At 36.2% G+C, this 19,912-nt stretch overlaps 1 protein-coding gene across 1 annotated transcript in view; it reads right to left on the bottom strand.

The window, feature by feature from the left end:
• Window positions 1–19,912, bottom strand: part of ABCB7 (ATP binding cassette subfamily B member 7) — a 140,884-nt gene that overhangs the window by 45,408 nt on the left and 75,564 nt on the right. Inside the window, exons 3-4 of the mRNA XM_040265648.1 lie at window positions 17,894–17,980; window positions 4,903–5,022 (exon numbers count right to left, since the gene is read on the bottom strand). Coding sequence (XP_040121582.1) covers window positions 4,903–5,022; window positions 17,894–17,980 — 207 coding nt within the window. The remainder of the gene's footprint in view (window positions 1–4,902; window positions 5,023–17,893; window positions 17,981–19,912) is intronic.

The raw sequence follows: 19,912 nt of genomic DNA, 5'->3' as shown, positions 1-19,912 counted from the left end.
GACACTCTGGAGGGAACACAATCCTGTTAAATGCCTTCATTTTGATCCAGTGAAATCTAATTTTGGACTCCTGACCTTTAGAAACACAAGAAAATAAATTTGTGTTGTCTAAGTACTAAATTTTTGAAAAGTTGTTATAGCAGCAATAGGAAACAAAGAAAATTCAATGGGCAGAAGAGAGCCTTCATGTAGGAACAACCAGACAAAATCATGAAACTTCATTTAAATGCAAAACATTAATTAATGCAAAATGGAGCACAGATCTAAATGTAAATATAACTTTTAGATGAAAACACGGGGAAATCTTAATGACCTTAAGTTAGGCAAATAATTCTTAGACATAACAACGAAAGCATAATCCATAAAGAAAAAAATGATGAACTGAAATCTATTAAAATTTAAAACATTTATTCTATATAAGATATTATTAAGGGAACTGGGAGAAAATATTTGCAAATTATATATCTGAGAAAGGTCTCATACAGAATATATAAATAACTCACTAAACAGTAGAAACAACAGTCCAAATAAAAAATGGACAAAACATTTGCACAGACACTTCATCAAAGTGGACATAGGGATGGCAACAAAGTACAAGCAAAGATATTCAACATCATTAGCCATTAAAGAAATGTATATTAAAGCCACAAGAAAGCACTATGCCTGATGATACCAAGGGTAGTACTAGGTTTGTGCAAACGTAATCACGGTTTTAGACCATGAACTTTAAATCATTATAACTAGGCTCAAATACATCTTTATTAATCAAAATGAGAACCATTACAATCAATACATTTTTGCCAAAGAGAAATTAGTTTGTTTATTCTTACACCATAAAAATCTGTGCTTCAGGATTCAACAAACTTTTTGCAAAGTATTTTCTGCGCCTGCTGGTTGTGGAATCATTTTCCCTGAAAAAATGGTGTCAAAATACTTGAAGAAGTGGTAATCAGTTGATGAGAGGTCAGGTGAATATGATGGATGAGGCAAAACTTTGTAACCAAATTCATTCAACCTTTGAAGCATTGGTTGTGCAATGTACAGTCAGACATTGTCATGGAGAAGACTTGGGCTCTTTCTGTTGACCAAGGCTGGCTGCAGGCATTGCAGTTTTTGGTGCATCTCACTGATTTGCTGAGCATATTTCTCAGATGTAATAGTTTTGTCAGGATTCAGAAAGCTGTAGTGGATCAGACTAGCAGCAGAACACCAAACAGTGACCATGACCTCATTTTGGTGCAAGTTTGGCATTAGGAAATGCTTTGGAGCTGCTTCTTGGTTCAAACACTGAGCTGGTTATCATCAGTTGTCATATAAAATCCACTTTTCATCACGTGTCACAATCTGATCAAGATATGGTTCATTGTTGTTACACAGAATAACAGAAGACGACACTGCAAAATGACAACTTTTTTTGATTTTTTGGTCAGCTCATGAGGCATCCACTTATTGAGCTTTCTCACCTTTCCAATTTGCTTCAAATGCCAAACGACTGCAGAATGGTCGACACTGAGTTCTTCAGCAACTTCTCATGTAGTTGAAGAGGATCAGCTTCAGTGACTGTTCTCAACTGGCCATTGTCAATTTTCAATGGCCGGCCACTATGCTCCTCATCTTCAAGACTTTTGTTTCCTTTGCAAAAACTTCTTGAACCACCACTGCACTGTACATTCATTAAGTATTCGTGGGCCAAATCCGTTGTTGATGTTTTGAGTTCTCTCTGCTGCTTTACAACTCATTTTGAACTTGAATAAGAAAATCACTTGAATTTGATTTTTGTCTAACATCATTTCCAGAGTTTAAAGTAAACATAAAATAGACAGGAAGTAATATGTTATCGGAAGAGAAGACTCTACAAATGGACATCACCAGATGGTCAACATCGAAATCAGATTGATTATATTCTTTGCAGCCAAAGATGGAGAAGCTATATAGTCAACAAAAACAAGATGGGAGCTGACTGTGGCTCAGATCATGAACTCCTTATTGCCAAATTCAGACTTAAATTGAAGAAAGTGGGGAAAACCACTAGATCATTCAGGTATGACCTAAATCAAATTCCTTATGATTATACAGTGGAAGTGAGAAATAGATTTAAGGGACTAGATCTGATAGACAGAGTGCCTGATGAACTATGGAGGGAAGTTCGTGACATGGTACAGGAGACAAGGATCAAGACCATCCTCATGAAAAAGAAACGGAAAAGAGCAAAATGGCTGTCTGAGGAGGCCTTACAAATAGCTGTGAAAAGAAGAGAAGCAAAAAGCAAAGGAGAAAAGGAAAGATATAAGCATCTGAATGCAGAGTTCCAAAGAATAGCAAGAAGAGATAAAAAAAACCTTCCTCAGCCATCAATGCAAAGAAATAGAGGAAAAGAACAGAATGGGGAAAACTAGAGATCTCTTCAAGAAAATTAGAGATACCAAGGGAACATTTCATGCAAAGATGGGCTCAATAAAGGGCAGAAATGGTATGGACCTAATGGAAGCAGAAGATACTAAGAAGTGGCAAGAATACACAGAAGAACTGTACAAAACTTCACGACCCAGATAATCATGATGGTGTGATAACTCACCTAAAGCCAGACATCCTGCAATGTGAAGTCAAGTGGGCCTTAGGAAGTATCACTACAAACAAAGCTAGTGGAGGTGATGGAATTCCAGTTGAGCTGTTTCAAATCCTGAAAGATGATGCTGTGAAAGTGCTGCACTCAATATGCCAGCAAATTTGGAAAACTCAGCAGTGGCCACAGGACTGGAAAAGGTCAGTTTTCATTCCAATCCCAAAGAAAGGCAATGCCAAAGAATGCTCAAACTACCACACAATTGCACTCATCTCACACGCTAGTAAAGTAATGCTCAAAATTCTCCAAGCCAGGCTTCAGCAATACGTGAACCATGAACTTCCAGATCTTCAAGCTGGTTTTAGAAAAGGCAGAGGAACCAGAGATCAAATTGCCAACATCCGCTGGATCATGGAAAAAGCAAGAGAGTTCCAGAAAAACATCTATTTCTGCTTTATTGCCTATGCCAAAGCCTTTGACTGTGTGGATCACAAGAAACTGGAAAATTCTGAAAGAGATGGGAATACCAGACCACCTGACCTGCCTCTTGAGAAACCTATATGCAGGTCAGGAAGCAACAGTTAGAACTGGACATGGAACAACAGACTGGTTCCAAATAGGAAAGGAGTATGTCAAGGCTGTACATTGTCACCCTGCTTATTTAACTTATATGCAGAGTACATCATGAGAAACGCTGGACTGGAAGAAGCATAAGCTAGAATCAAGATTGCCAGGAGAAATATCAATAACCTCAGATATGCAGATGACACCACTCTTATGGCAGAAAGTGAAGAGGAACTAAAGAGCCTCTTGATGAAAGTGAAAGCAGAGTGAAAAAGTTGGCTTAAAGCTCAACATTCAGAAAACGAAGATCATAGCATCTAGTCCCATCACTTCATGGCAAATAGATGGAGAAACAGTGGAAACAGTGTCAGACTTTATTTTTTTGGGCTCCAAAATCACTGCAGATGGTGACTGCAGCCATGAAATTAAAAGACGCTTGCTCCTTGGAGGAAAAGCTATGAGAAACCTAGACAGTGTATTAAACAGCAGAGACATTACTTTGCTGACATAGGTCCATCTAGTCAAAGCTATGGTATTTCCAGGAGTCATGTATGGTTGAGAGAGTTGAACCATAAAGAAGGCTGAGGGCCAAAGAACTGATGCTTTTGAACTACTGTGCTAGAGAAGACTTGGATTCCATGGACTGCAAGGTGATCATACCAGTTTATCCTAAAGGAAATCAACCTTGAATATTCATAGAAAGGACTGATGTTGAAGCTCCAATAATTTGACCACCTACTGCGAAGAGCTGACTCATTAGAAAAGACCCTGAAATTGGAAAAGATTGAAGGCAGGAGAAGAGGACCACAGAGGATGAGATGGTTGGATGGCATCACTGACTCAGTGGACATGAGTTTGAGCAAAACTCTGGGAGACAGCGAAGGACGTGGAAGCCTGGCATGCTGCAGTCACGGGGTTGTAAAGAGTCAGACATGAATCAGAGACTGAACAACAAATGACTATTATTGTACCTAAAGATAATAAACTTCACTGAGTTTAAAATCTGAATTAATTGAAAAGAGTTTTTCCTAAAAACCCAGTCATTATCCTAACTTTATCCTAACTTTGCCTTATTAAAGTGTTTTACTGTACAATGATGAACTGAGGTGGCTTGTTGTTGTTCATTCACTAAGTCGTGTCCAGCTCTTTGTGACCCCATGGACTGTAGCACGCCAGGGTTCCCTGTCCTTCACCATCTCGTGGAGCTTGCTCAAACTTATGTCCATTGAGTTGATGATGCCATGCAACCATCTCATCCTCTGTTTTCCCCTTCTCCTCCTGCCCTCGATCATTCCTTGCACCAATGTCTTGTACCAAAGTTTTCCTTTTTTTTTCCTTTTCCCCACTTCACATCACACTGCTGTTTATCACTTATGACTATCAATGTACCTAAAATGTCTTCATCCTCTTTTCAATTTACTAGGAACTGAGAACTAAGCTTACCAGAAATATGTATCAATAAAAGCCAAAGGACTCTGATGAGCTTCTTTTATAGTTTATTTTGCTTTGTTACATCCAATGATCCTGCATCTTACACTGGTTTCAGGAGTGAATTCCATTAAGATGAGGCTGTTATAAGACTGATCCATAGATAAATCAGACATTATCATATAATTTTCTGCTGACTGCACAGAAGAGTTACATAAATTAGGGTCCTAAACGTTGAAAATACTACTCCAAAAGTGGCTTATATCAGCCTGAGTTTCATTATTAGAAAATGTCATGGTATTTTATAGCTATAGCAATAAACAAAACATAATTCTTCTTATTCTTACCTTTGCTCCACCTAAAAATCCCAAGGAAATGGCAACTCTAGCTCGTAGATCTGGTCTGTCTTTGGGCCATACATAAGAGAGCATTGCTTTTATGATTTTCCGAGTATCAACATCTTTTAACTGTTGGGAGAGAGAACAAAGAAGAGAGTTTAACATGTCCTTCAAATATAAGTATAGTTTAGTAATGTAGAATTATATAAATATTTGAGGAAAATACAAAAAATATTATAAATATAACTTTTATTCTGAATCTAAGGTCAATATCCTTTAAACTGAAACTAATTCAATAGATTTAAAAAAACTACTTATTTCTCTTTATTTCTTACTTTCAGCTATAGCCATCCTCATATTGCCAGAAAGTTATTTGTGTGCTGTACATTTATTTCTTATCTACTAAGCTATCAAAATATTATATAAAATTTAAGAAACATTTCTATATTTTCATTGTCATGGTCAAAACCTTATGTATACACACACACACACACATATATATACACACATACACATACTCTTTATATGTTTATATAAAATATTTTGGAAGCCTAAGTCCAAACTCATGATAAAGCAGAGTTACAATACAGTGTTTAGTAAAGTATGAGTCTTGGGATTGACTATATAGAACAGAAGTTGGGTTAGGGTTATTTAAAAAATTTAATAAAACCATATTTTTCCAGTCATACTTAATCTGACTTAAACCTATTGTACATTTTCTTTTTCCCAAGTTCCCAAGGCAACATTCCCATTAATAAATCTTTTTATTTTAGTTTCAGCATTTGGAAACAGAATAAGAATCAAAATCACACTTTCCAAAGCCAAAATAAGATCAGTGTTTAGTTGGTGAAATAATCCCCATTTTAAAACTTGAGGTATCTACTCAATTTCTCAAAAACATATTAAAAAAGAAAAGTAAGTTAATGCTCATTGTTGGTGAAAGTGTATGGAAATAGGTACTCTAATAACTGTTAATGGGAGAGTGTACTGAAATAATCTTTCTGCAAAGTAATTTGATATCTGCCATTAAGCTTTGAAAATAATTCTGCCCTTTATGTCAAGAATTCTGGGAACTTAATGCTTTAAAAAAATATATGAATATTCTCCAAGTTGAATCAATCTTACTTCCTGAAAATCTCTTGATTTGTCTAGTTCTTTCTATTTCTACCACAAATGTAATCTATCACCATTTCTCACACAAACCACTGCAACAATCTAATTGATCTCCTCCCATCCACTCTGCTCCTTGTCCAATTAGTTAAGCCTGCAAAGAAATATTTTCAGTTTAAAACTCTTCAATGGCATCCTATCACTCTTAGGATTAAGATCAAAGTCCATGACATGGCTTTGGCCTGGCCCCTAGCTACCTCTTTAGTCATATCTTATACAACTGATTTCAGTGTTCATGCCACATTATACCTTTCTTTCAGCTCCCAAAATAGATTATAATCTGTCCTGCCATGGGGCATTTGCACAATACCTTTCACTTTGTCTAGAATAATCTCTTTCTCTCTCTCTGTAATACCAACTCACCCTCAACTCCTTCCAACTAGTGAAAACTGCCAGCTCATGCAGCACTTCCTCAAGGAGGTCTTCTTCCTTAATCCCGGTCAGGATCCTTGGCTCTATTCTCTCACAGAATAGTATTCCTTTTCTTTCAGAGAATCCATTTCAGTTATAAACTACATATATAGCAATGTGATTACCTGATTAACTGCTCTCCTGCTGGAATGTAAATTCCACATGAGTAGTAATTTTGTGTTTTGTGCTCACTGTTGTTGTTGTTCAGTCGCTCAGTTGTGTCCGACTTTTTGTGACCCCATGGACCACAGCACACCAGGCTTCCCTGTCCTTCACTATCTCCCAGAGTTTGCTCAAACTCATGTCCATTGACTTGATGATGCCACCCAACCATCTCATCATCTGTCACCCTCTTCTCCTCCTGCTCAGTGTTGTAACTCGATACTATATACAATGGCTGACACACAGTAGGCAGTCAGTGAATATTTATTGAATAAAGACATGACAATTTAGCTATAAGGATGTTTATTTCCGTGCTGCTTTGATAGGGAAAAAATTGGGTTTAAACCAAATGATCACAATGGGGAATTATGTAAATAAGTAACAGTGAATGCATACAGCAAAATATAGCCATTCAGAAATATATACAGTGACACAGAAACATGTTAAGTGAAAAAATCAGAGTACGAAATGTATTTTCAGTGGAAAAAATGTTGTATGTGTATGAGTTTTACACATGCCTACAAGTGGGTCTGGAAAGCAATACCCTTAAAGTGTTAACATTAGTAGCTTGAGTAGATGGAATCATTGATGATTTTTTTATATTCTTTTTGCTTTCTTGTTTTCTGTAGATCACATACAATAAGAAGAAAATATAATTCATTTTGAGAGGGAAGAGTTAGATAATTTCAAGTAGATCTGCACAGCAAAGAATCAGGGGAAACTGTCAACATAAACCCAGGAGAACATATTATACAGGGCAGTTTTTATATTTTAGTTATTTTATCCAAGGCTCAGTATACTATTTTTCTAGTCTCTTTTATTCATTTATAGAGTAAATAGTAAAAGAAACAAAATTGTCCATATTTATTGAAAACAAGACTACCTTCTTGAGCTGGTTTAAATAAACTGGATTACAAAGACAGGAAATGCTGAGAGTATAATTCTTAATGCTTTATTTTATACACACATATAATCACACATATGAGCTTTCATAACTGGTAGGGTATTTTAAAAATGGAATAAGGCTATAATTTCAAAATTCATGTTTCGAATTGAACTATCACTAAATAAAAATAATTTAATGTCTTATAACACAAACTGGGGCATTTCAACCACTTTCCCATTTCACAAGTTTCATCTGTTGTATTTTTCTTGCTGGAATAATGGAAAAAAGGCCTTGTTTCCACATATATTTAGAAACACTCTTTCCTGTCAAAAACCTTCTGCAACACACCCCAAAATTTCTTCAATAAGGACACAGAGAAGTTATGGTTAAGAACAAGAAAATTATCCTAGTTGGCTTAATAGTGCATAAAATGTCACCACTTCATTCAACAAAATGGGTTCTAAAGTTGTGTAATCACGCATTATGAGTCCATTAGGCTATAAGTACATGCCTTTCAGTTGCAGTATAGATAATCAACTACAAAGTTTGGAAAATAATGTCTTTTTTTCAGGACAGGCCAATTCGAACAGCCATTTCAGAGGCTGAGGCACATTTTTAAAGTATTTTAAACCAACTTACTATTGCTGCACAAGAATAAAATAAAACTGAAGGCCTCAATATAGATCCTGAAAATTTCAAACCTTTCAAAATTACCAGAGTTAATTCACACTGGACACCCAATGGTAATCTTGAAAGACAAAAAATTATCTAAGCTAAAAAAAGATTAGTCACAGCTTAGAGACTGAATCAGATATAATCTTCACATCAACTAATCTTTTCATTTCAGACTGAGCAACACAAATAGCATATACACCATTTTAAGATCACATTATTAAAGAAAGGTGAAAAATGTAGGAAATGGTCAAGAAGAATGACAAGAAATTGAATTATCTGAAAACACACCATATGAGGAGTAATTATAGTATGGGGGAAAAACTCTAATTTTCTTAAAAAAAAAGAAAATTCTTTCTCAGGGTAAAAATTCCTGAAGTAATCAACATAGTTTTTCTTTAAGCCTTGTTTACACATAAACAGAAAATATGAAATTTTATGAAATTCTTTACCTTTTCTGTTTATAATTTTCACAATAAATACAATTTAAAAGTCATTTAAAAAACATAACCATGATAACTACATATCAGACAACAAAAGTTCTCTAAAATGAATGCTATAGAAATATCATTAAAAAGGTCTGTAAAAGTAGCAGTCAATCTGCTTTCCTACCCTTGCTAATATATGCAACATGGCCTTCCTGCCATAGCTAGATAGCCTCAAATTCAAAGCACAAACCTGATATTTTAAGTCCCATTAAACTAGAAAACTACTACTATATTAGTATGAGGAATAAAAGTTTTTAGAAAGGTCTCAACTATATACTCGGAGAAGGCAATGGCAACCCACTCCAGTACTCTTGCCTGGAAAATCCCATGGATGGAGGAACCTAGTAGGCTGTAGTCCATGGGGTCGCGAAGAGTCAGACATGACTGAGCAACTTCACTTTCACTTTTCACTTTCGTGCATTGGAGAAGGAAATGGCAACCCACTCCAGTATTCTTGCCTGGAGAATCCCAGGGATGGGGGAGCCTGGTGGGCTGCCATCTATGGGGTAGCACAGAGTCAGACACGACTGAAATGACTGCAGCAGCAACTATATACTGGAATTAGCTAGCCATAATAGAGGGAAACAATTAGATTCAGAATAAAACCACAAGAGTAACTAAAGAAGGAATTCAAACTGGCTCACTAAGAGCTTTGAATGGCAACAAAATTGTACCTATTTTTTTTTCCCTAGAAAGCGTTTTTGGAAGAAAAGGTTTGGACACATCAAAAAGCTGTCAAAGAAGAGATGAAAGTAAGTGAAAACAAGCTGGAAAAAAGAAAACAGCAGGTCTCAGAGAAAGAAGCTTAATTCATAATAGAAACAATGTCCATAAATATTTATTTAACTAATGAATTAACTGTTCTTAAACATATGAGGACAACTTCTAAGAGGAATACCTAAATGTATTCAATTTATCAATATACTTATCTTCGATATCTGAAAATTCTGAATACCTAAATGCTTGTTTATTGTTATCACATCTTTGCACAGATTTATAAATATTTACTTATTTGGTATGAATATACAGTTTAATAAGCTTTATGTGGCTGAACAGATAAGAAAAATAATAAAAGGAATATCTACTTGTACAGAGGGAGCTGAAACTGCAATCATAGCATGGTAAGCCAAAAACAAACATGAACATAACATCGGAAGCACCTGAACCAATAGGGTATAACTAGAAAGCCACAAACTGTACTGCTTATATGCAGCAGTGCTTAATTCAGCAGGATGACCTGAGGGAAAGATACAGTTGCTCACAGTCATAAGTGTTGTAAGTGAATGTTCATGTGTGAAAGTCGCTCAGTCGTGTCCAACTCTTTGCGACCCCATGGACTACACAGTCCATGGAAATCTCCAGGCCAGAATACTGGAGTGGGCAGCCTTTCCCTTCTCTAGGGAATCTTCCCAACCCAGTGATCAAACCCAGGTCTCCTGCAATGCAGGCAGATTGTTTACCAGCTGAGCCACAAGGGAAGCCCAAGAATACTCCAGTGAGTAGACTATCCCTTCTCCAGCAGATCTTCCTGACCCAGGAACTGAACCGGGGTCTCCTGGATTGCAGGAGGATTCTTTACCAACTGAGCTATAAGGGAAGCTCTTGTAAGTGAATACCTACAGCTAACAACCATGTAGACAGGACACAAAAAGGACAATTAAAATAATTAAAACACACCTGGAGTGGCTCATCTGGAAGAATATTCAGATATTAAAGAAAACTGTATATTGATAAATTGAATACGTTTTGTTTCTCAAGTCAGTAACTTCTTATTTCTCACCAGATAAGGTTGTCCAGCACTGAAGCAAGAGCATTTTTTTCTACCAAAATTCCATTCATTTAAAGGGAGTGGAGCAATCTGGTCTTTGATAGGAAAATGAAAGAGTAAGAAAGAGAAAATGATCTGTTGATAAAGACAGCAGAATCACCTTTTCTTCAGCTGATATATACGAATTCTAGTTTTAGAGACATTCCTAAATTTCAATAGCAAGAAATGTTCTTACAGAATCAAGGGCATTTGTTTAGAAGGAAACTAGTTAGGGTAAAATTTATGGAAAGGAAGAAAAATATACCAAAAAATTCTGGATGCTTCTTGTTCTGTATAAATGTGAGTCATAGGCTGGATGTTTTCTCCCTAAAAACTAATTAAGCAGAGAATTTGGAAATGCCCACAATTTTAAGGATAAGCAAACTGTCCCAAGAACTCTTTTCAATCCAAGCTAAAGATAACTAACTGCAATTAAAGGAATAATTTTAACCACTACTTCAATAATGTCAGGGATAACAGTAGCTTGATAAAAGCCAAGCAAAAGATAAGAAACTTGAGTAGATATTAAACAGAAAAAACTAGAAAGTACATGGAAAACTTTCCCCACATTATTGGAGATATAAGTATAATGAATTTATGGGTGGAGGGGGGAAGATACATTAATTGTCAGTAAAAGCTTTGCATTAATGTTACTTTCTCTACACCTCAAGGTTTGTTTTCTAGGCTCTGTTGGTCTGAAGCTACAATGAAGAACTTATCTGGAAGTGAAAAGGCCCTAGGAAAAAATGGCTTATTCTATGAGATAGAGTTGTATCCAAGTCAATTTAATAGTTCTAATTAAAAAAAAAAAACACCTATGAAGTTGAATTATATTCACAATGGCCAGTCAGTGAAAACTCTATCCCAAAAGGAGGTCACTTTGAGAAATCAAATAAAAATCACAAGGCTGCTTGATGATGGCTGTTATCAGAGCTGCAAAACAGCCTCTCCATGTCATCCAGGTATTCCTGTACACTGGTCTGTGTGTCAACTCATTTTAACAAGTTTGAGGGCTTACTATTTCAGTCTCTCCCCAATCTTCAATTTTTTAATATCCTAAGTTGCTATTTCACTTGATTATACCAATATTTACATCAAAGCCTCTGACTGCTCTAGTAAATGCTCATCTCTCTTTTAATACTACTAGCTTCTGACAGTATTCAATCAATGAAGATATCTTTACACTTAAAAATGAGATAATGCTTTCACTGTAGGGATAACAGTAGCTTGATAAAAAACTAGGTCAGAAGATAAGAAAAAGCTGAGCAGATATCAAATGGAAAAATTTACAAAGTAACTGGAAGACTTTCCCCACATTATTGGGGATAAAATGTCAAGGAAAATCTGGGAAGTAGCCCTTATATTTAGTTCTGCATTATTCATATATTTATTCAGTTCAGTTCAGTTTAGTTGCTCAGTTGTGTCTGACCTTTGCGACCCCATGAACTACAGCATTCCAGGCCTCCCTCTCCATCACCAACTCCAAGAGTCCATCCAAACTCATGTCCATTCAGTTGGTGATGCCATCCAGCCATCTCAACCACTGTCACCCCCTTCTCCTCCTGCCCTCAATCTTTCCCAGCATCAGGGTCTTTTCAAATGAATCAGCTCTTCGCATCAGGTGGCCAAAGTATTGGAGTTTTCAGCTTCAACATCAGTCTTTCCAATGAATGCCCAGGTCTAATCTCCTTTAGGATGGACTGGTTGGATCTCCTTGCAGTCCAAGGGACTCTCAAGAGTCTTCTCCAACACCACAGTTCAAAAGCATCAATTCTTCAGCACTCAGCTTTCTTTATAATCCAACTTTCACATCCATACATGACCAATGGAAAAACCATAGCCTTGACTAGATGGACCTTTGTTGGCAAAGTAACATCTCTGCTTTTTAATATGTTGTCTAGGTTGGTCATAACTTTCCTTCTAAGGAGTAAGCGTCTTTTAATTTCATGAATGCAATCACCACCTGCAGTGATTTTGGAGCTCCCCAAAATAAAGGCAGCCACTGTTTCCATTGTTTCCCCATCTATCTGCCATGAAGTGATGGGACCAGATGCCATGATCTTTGTTTTCTGAATGTTGAGCTTTAAGCCAACTTTTTCACTCTCCACTTTCACTTTCATCAAGAGGCTTTTTAGTTCCTCTTCACTTTCTGCCATAAGCGTGGTATCATCTGCATACCTGAGGTTATTGATATTTATCCCGGCAATCCTGATTCCAGCTTGTGGTTCTTCCAGCCCAGCGTTTCTCATGATGTACTCTGCATAGAAGTTAAATAAACACGGTGACAATATACAGCTTGACGTACTCCTTTTCCTATTTGGAACCAGTCTGTTGTTCCATGTCCAGTTCTAACTATTCCTTCCTGACCAGCATACAGATTTCTCAAGAGGCAGGTCAGGTGGTCTGGTATTCCCATCTCTTTCAGAATTGTCCATTTTATTGTGATCCACACAGTCAAAGGCTTTGGCATAGTCAATAAAGCAGAAATAGATGTTTTTCTGGAACTCTCTTGCTTTTTCCATGATCCAGCAGATGTTGGCAATTTGACCTCTGGTTCCTCTGGCTTTTCTAAAATCAGCTTAAAGATCTGGAAGTTCACGGTTCACATATTGCTGAAGCCTGGCTTGGAGAATTTTGAGTATTACTTTACTAGCATGTGAGATGAGTGCAACTGTGTGGTAGTCTGAGCATTCTTTGGCATTGCCTTTCTTTGGGATTGGAATGAAAACTGACTTTTTCCAGTCCTGTGGCCACTGCTGAGTTTTCCAAATTTGCTGGCATATTGAGTGTAGCACTTTCACAGCATTATCTTTTAGGATTTGAAATAACTCAACTGGAATTCCATCACCTCCACTAGCTTTGTTTGTAGTGATGCTTCCTAAGGCCCACTTGACTTCACATTCCAGGATGTCTGGCTCTAGGTGAGTATTCACACCATCATGATTATCTGGTGTCGGGAGCCGCGTTAGGCATTACTGACAAAATGGAGGCACGGCACCAATCCCCTCTCTGTCCCGCAGGCACGGACCCGGGATGAAGGGGTAGGCCTTGTGATTCTGACTTGTTTTTTCCTCTCCTCAGCTGAGTTGACTGAAAAGGAATATTAAGGTGCTTATTGTTCTTGAGAGGAGCATGAGAAGGCACAAAGCCTTCTGCAGCTGTGTTCAGAGAATAATTCATAAAGTTAATCATTGACATTTGTTCAAGGACTTTTACAAAAGAGTGTTCCAGGAGGAGCACATAGGCCGCAGCTTGAGGCCGTAGGAGGCATTGCTATCTGAAGCCTATCTGTGAGGAAAATGTTTATGGCAAAGGAGTTTACTGAATTTAAGGCTTAGAAATAATTAAAATAGAAGTTAAAGATTTAAAGAATGTTGTAATGTTAGCATATTTTACTATAGCTTACAGAGGTTAGGGATTTTAGAGATACTAATAGCTAGAAGCCTTTTTAAGAGATAGTGAGCTCAGGATGTTAGGGGCAAACAGGATTTAGAAAGTTAAGAAATAAACTGAGGAATGTAGCATGAGTTACAATGTAATCACAAGTTAACTATAGGACACATAAGAGGAAGTAGATAATAGATGGTAAAGCTGATTCGGAGAGAATCACTGAAGCAGAAAGTCTGTTTGAGGGGCAACAATGATTTATGGAGATAATAAATCTGGGTGAGGGGGAACTGAAAATGTCAAACCTCTGACCTAATGCTTTTGTAAAAGTATAAAAGAAAATCTTAAACTTGAAATAAATGCACAGTCCAAGAAAACTGAGAGGCTGCGTCCTTACTCGCCGACACCATCCCTCCCCCTTCAGGTTGAATCCCTGGCTGCTGGAGCTGGACTCCAGCAATCTGGGTCATGAAGATCTTTTTTGTACAGTTATTCTCTGTATTCTTGACACCTCTTCTTAGTATCTTCTGCTTCTGTTAGGTCCATAACATTTCTGTCCTTTATTGAGCCCATCTTTGCATGAAATATTCCCTTGGTATCTCTAATTTTCTTGAAAATATCTCTAGTCTTTCCCATTCTGTTGTTTTCCTTTATTTCTTTGCATTGATCACTGAGGAAGGCTTTCTTATCTCTCCTTGCTATTCTTTGGAACTCTGCATTCAAATGGGTATATCTTTCCTTTTCTCCTTTGCTTTTCGCTTCTCTTCTTTTCACAGCTATTTGTAAGGCCTCCTCAGACAGCTATTTTGCTTTTCTGCATTTCTTTTTCTTGAGGATGTATGTATTAGTACAGGATTATCTTCCTGGAGTAGAAATGGCAAACCACTCCAGTATTCTTACCTGGAGAATCCCATGGACAGAGGAGCCTGGCAGGCTATAGTCCACAGGGTCGCAAAGAGTCATACATGACTGACCATGACTGTAGCTTACCAGGCTCCTCTGTCCATGGGATTTTCCAGGCAAGAATACTGGAAATGGAGTGGATTGCCATTTCCTTCTCCAGGGGATCTTCCTGACTCAGGAATTGAATCCAGGTCTCCTGCATTGCAGGCAGATTCTTACCGACTAAGCTATGAGGGAAGTCCCTAAATTAGTATAGGATTATCTAAATATACTAATAATCTAAATACTATCTAAATACACTAATTATCTAAATATACTAATAAGATTATCTAAATATACTAATAGATGCTTCTTTAAAAGAGGGACATAAAAAAGTTAAATGCAGAGGTAAAGTCCCAAAAATCCTTAAAAAATTTGAAGATTCTATTACAAAACAAGCAATTCTTTAATTCACCTATTTTAAAAAGAGGAGCTTCCAAATAGTGAAACTGCCACTCTTTTTTTCACAACCCCTTTACTATAGCCACAATGGGTAAACAAATGATTTAAATGCCTTCTGAGAAGAATTATTAATGCTTATTTAAAGTTTGGAACATACAAGTACAAATGCACAGAAAGTAAAGTGATAACAATTTCAGTTGGTTATAAGGTAAAATCTATAATTTGTAGCGTGATAAAATTTCTATATGGTACTTTAGATATTCTGCCATCTTAACTGTTAAGTTTCTGGGGACTTCCCTGGTGGTCCAGTGGTTAAGAATCCATCTGCCAATGCAGGGGATACAGGTTCAATCCCTGGTTCCACAAGCTATGGCATAGCTGAGCCCATGTGCAACAACTACTGAAGCCCTCACACCCTACAGCCTATGCTCCGCAACAAGAGAAGCCATTGCAACAAGAAGCCTACGCACCACAACTAGAGAGTAGCCACTCCTTGTTGGAACCAGAGAAAGCCAGCAAGCAGCAACGAAGAGCCCATGTACCACAATGAAGACCCAGCACAGACAAAAATAAATACATAATAAATTAAAAAATAAACTGTTGAGTTTCTCAATAGCAGGGACTATGTCTTCTTCATTATTGTATCTCCAGTTACTTAACATAGTTATGCACAAGGCAGGTATTCAATAATACATACATCTAAAATGAATGGGTAATAGTAGAGTATAGGACTTATAATAATCTCACATTGTAGTAACAGCAGGTAATATTTACTGAACATTTCTGTGACAGGCACTATTCAAGAGCTTTGAATGGTGTGAATCATTCAAATTCCCTTTGCTGTGCTTAGCATCCCCATTTTAAAGATGAAGAAACTGATACATACAGAGTTTAAGTAACTTGCTCAAAGTCTTTCCAGTAGGAAGTGATGGAGCCAAGATTCTAATCTAGGCAGTCAGTCTCCACAGCTCAGGCTGTTAAGTAAAACTCCATGCCACCTCTTCTGACATGAGTTTGAACAAGCTCTGGGAGATAGTGAAGGACAGGGGAGGCTGGCGAGCTGCAGTCTATGGGGTTGCAGAGTCAGACACAACCTAGTGACTGATCAACAACAACAACACTGCCTCTTTTCTGGTATGCCTTCATGCTTTATTGTTCTCTGATTACTTTTAGCTAATGAGGCTAAAGTAACACAAAGATGGCAGGGAACAAAGGAAAAAGAGACCAAATATAAAGATTTACAATGAGTTTTGCTTTGCTTTTATTTTATTGGAGAATAAAGAATCTATCTTGAAGTCTACATTGCTTGAGTCTAAGAGACATGACTGCTTTTCCTGCATTATTCAACATATTTTTGGTATGTTTAGAGCATTACTTATAAACTATCTTTAAGAGGCCTTGCTGACCATCCTGAAAGCTGACAGACTGATGCAAACAATATGGTGTCATGCCATATCCATATATCAATAATATATGTTAAACAAATTTCAGTATTTATATTCTTTTTTTAAATTCTAAATGGCATAGAAACATGTATAATATCATATGTGAAACGAATCACCAGTCTAGGTTCGATGCATGATACAGGATGCTCAGGGCTGGTGCACTGGGATGACCCAGAGGGATGATATGGGGAGGGAGGTGGGAGGGGGGGTTCAGGATGGGGAACACGTGTACACCTGTGGCAGATTCATGTTGATATATGGCAAAACCAATACAATATTGTAAAGTAATTAGCCTCCAATTAAATAAATTTATATTTAAAAAAAAGATAATCAGGACAAATGTTAATATGTAAAAATGGAAAGAAACATGAATGTGATGTGTTTTAAATTCTGTGAGAGAAGCTACATGGGGGATTAAAGAAACAGGGAGAAAAGCACTGGAAAGGTTTTCTTACCAATCACCTCCCACCAATAAAATACTAAAATTTATTTACCTCTCTGAAATTTAGAGACATAAAATTTGTTCACTTGCCACTAACCTTGAAAATATCATTTCTACTTAGAGATGCCATGCACATACTGTTTGGGTGAAGTTAGAGGAAGAAAATAAAGGCAAACTTAGAGATAGAAGGTCAGATGGAGAATTGTATAAGAGTATTCCAGTGACAGTTCCACTCACAGAAAAAGTGTAGCGCACTTTCAATCTTTTGATTTCAGTGACCCTACTGTTTAATTTTGTCTGTATAATGATAATGATAAAGAATATGGATAATTAAATAAATGGATCCTGTAAATAGAGTATTTACCTTGAAGCTAGGGGACATTCTAGAATCTTTCTAAACCAAGAATATAGAAGGGAAAACGTTATCATTAACACACACACACACACACACACACACACACAACTTGTAAGAGCTAAACATAATTTATCTTATAAGGATAGATGATAATAACAAATAACCTCAACAAATACTACTTAAAATAAAGAACTAAAATGTTTAGGTTGGTAACTAACTTTTTAATTTTTTAGTCAATCATAACATTTTTTGTCTTAAGCCTGAGAAAACTCATCTACATAACCATATGGTTTTGCATTAGAAAATCTGCAGTTACATGAGTCAATTAAAATATTCTGGAATATAATAATTATATACATATATATTTATATAATTATAGCTATCTTCCAATCAGCTATAAGAATTTTCAGGTACTTGTTATTGTCTCTTACCCCTTCTTTCGGGTCTGTGTGGAGTCCTCCTCCTGCATGACCATGCCAACATGTCCTCTTTTCTATCAGTGGCCATGCCTGGAGAGCCTAGTTGAAGATAATACCAAGCCATCCATTAGCTATTAAAGAATCTCAGATCTTTAAAAATTTGACTTAGGCAGTCTAATCTGATGAATGTCCCCCCAACAAATTCAGAGGCATAGCTTTAAGTCTAGCATAGCTAAGTAAAATACCTTCATAATAAGCTTACAGATACACAAAGAATATTGAGATATAACAAATTACTCATACAGAAGTTACTTTCTCTAAATAGTTTTTGAAATTAATATTTAAAAGATTTAACTTGTAATGTACTTCTATTTGATTTATACCAGGTTTCTTATTGTCATTTGCTACTAAGTACTGTGTAATCCTTAACTCTTATCACTGGCAAGTATATAATACAGTTAACTAACTGTATCCCACTTGCTTTCCATGTGTATAACATGTTTGCTTTATAATTCAATATAGTTGATTTTATATAACTCATTCTTATTATTCTGACTTGCATATATATATGGAAACAAAGTATCTTTAACTACATCACAGTCTATCTTATGTTACAGTAATTTGTATAAATCTTTTGTTTTTACTCCTACATGGTAAATTTCTTAAGATTAGGGACATTCTCTCATATCCTTGTATCTCCTATGGCCCATACCACCGTGTCTTGCAGATGGGCTTGTTGAATTAGTTTATAAAACAAAGCTATCTACAAGTTTTTCAACTACTCTAGAAAATATCCAAACATCTTACCTTTTATAATTTTTAAAAAGCCCTAGATTACTGATCAGCTTAAAAAAATTTTAATCACTTGGAAAATATATAATAGTTGAAAAGATAGTAAAGATTAAGCTTTTAAAAATTTTAGGCTTGCTAATTTTAACGTGTTTCCTCAAATAAATACTTAATAAAGTACATGGATATAATAATGCTTCTTCAGTAGCCATAATAATAATTAGTTAACAAGGGCATAGTTCTTTACAATCACAACTGTGTATCAATACTGAATCCTAAGAGTATCAGCTCAGGGCTAAGCTATGAAAGTGGAATTACAGAAATCAAAAGCACCTTCTTGTTCTCATCAGTTGAGACCCAAAAAGTAATTGCGATAAATGGGTCATTGATTTTTGGATCCACAATCGTAAAGCATTTTTAAAGGAAAAACATCAAAAACTAATATTTACTGTGACAATGTCATTTTGTGACTTTTTTTTTCCCTTTAAAAGACTAATAAGCTGTATCAAGGGGTCTGGTAAATAACTCACAAGATAATGAGGTCATCAACAAAGCAAAATATTTTATATATTTATAAAATAAAAATAAACAGTGGTATCATAAACAATGAGAAGATGGAGCACATTCTCTCTTAACTTAAAACTTTAATAATGGAAAACCTAATTCATATCTACAGCTTCTGCATAAACTAGAACAATGCCCTGTACCTTAATGGGAAATAACTGTTAAACAGAAAGAAAAATAAAGGAAGTATTACTCAGGAGCTAGACTGTCTTCTAATTTTCTTGTCTTTCTATCTTAAGAGATTTATTTGTCTCATTTTAAAGCACTGAGAATTTTTAAAGGTGTCTTTCACTGACATTAGCAATGAAAACCAACCTTCATTTACATGTAAACTAAGCATTACCTATCCCATGGACTCTAATAAGCTTAGAGTCCCTTGATATTCTGCTATGTGAACATCTTCTAAGGTAAAAAGAAACTTTACTCACTTAAAAAATGTACAGCATTCCATACATCACATACAAATTACCATGATAAATTTAAGCATCAACAAGCTGCCATTACATTTATAAAAGTTTTCTAAAAGTGTTACTCTTGTTGGCACTGATCTCGAAAGATTCAAATACATCTCTCCAGGGGTAGAAAAATATCAAGATTTCTTTCTCCATTTCCAGTAGCAGAAATATATCTTGTTATTCATCTTGCCAGTATTTAGAAAAAAAAAGAAAAGTAAAATTA

Source organism: Oryx dammah, unplaced genomic scaffold, assembly GCF_014754425.2.
Source record: "Oryx dammah isolate SB20612 unplaced genomic scaffold, SCBI_Odam_1.1 HiC_scaffold_23, whole genome shotgun sequence".
NCBI lineage: Eukaryota > Metazoa > Chordata > Mammalia > Artiodactyla > Bovidae > Oryx > Oryx dammah.
This window is presented reverse-complemented; position numbering and strand designations above follow the sequence as displayed.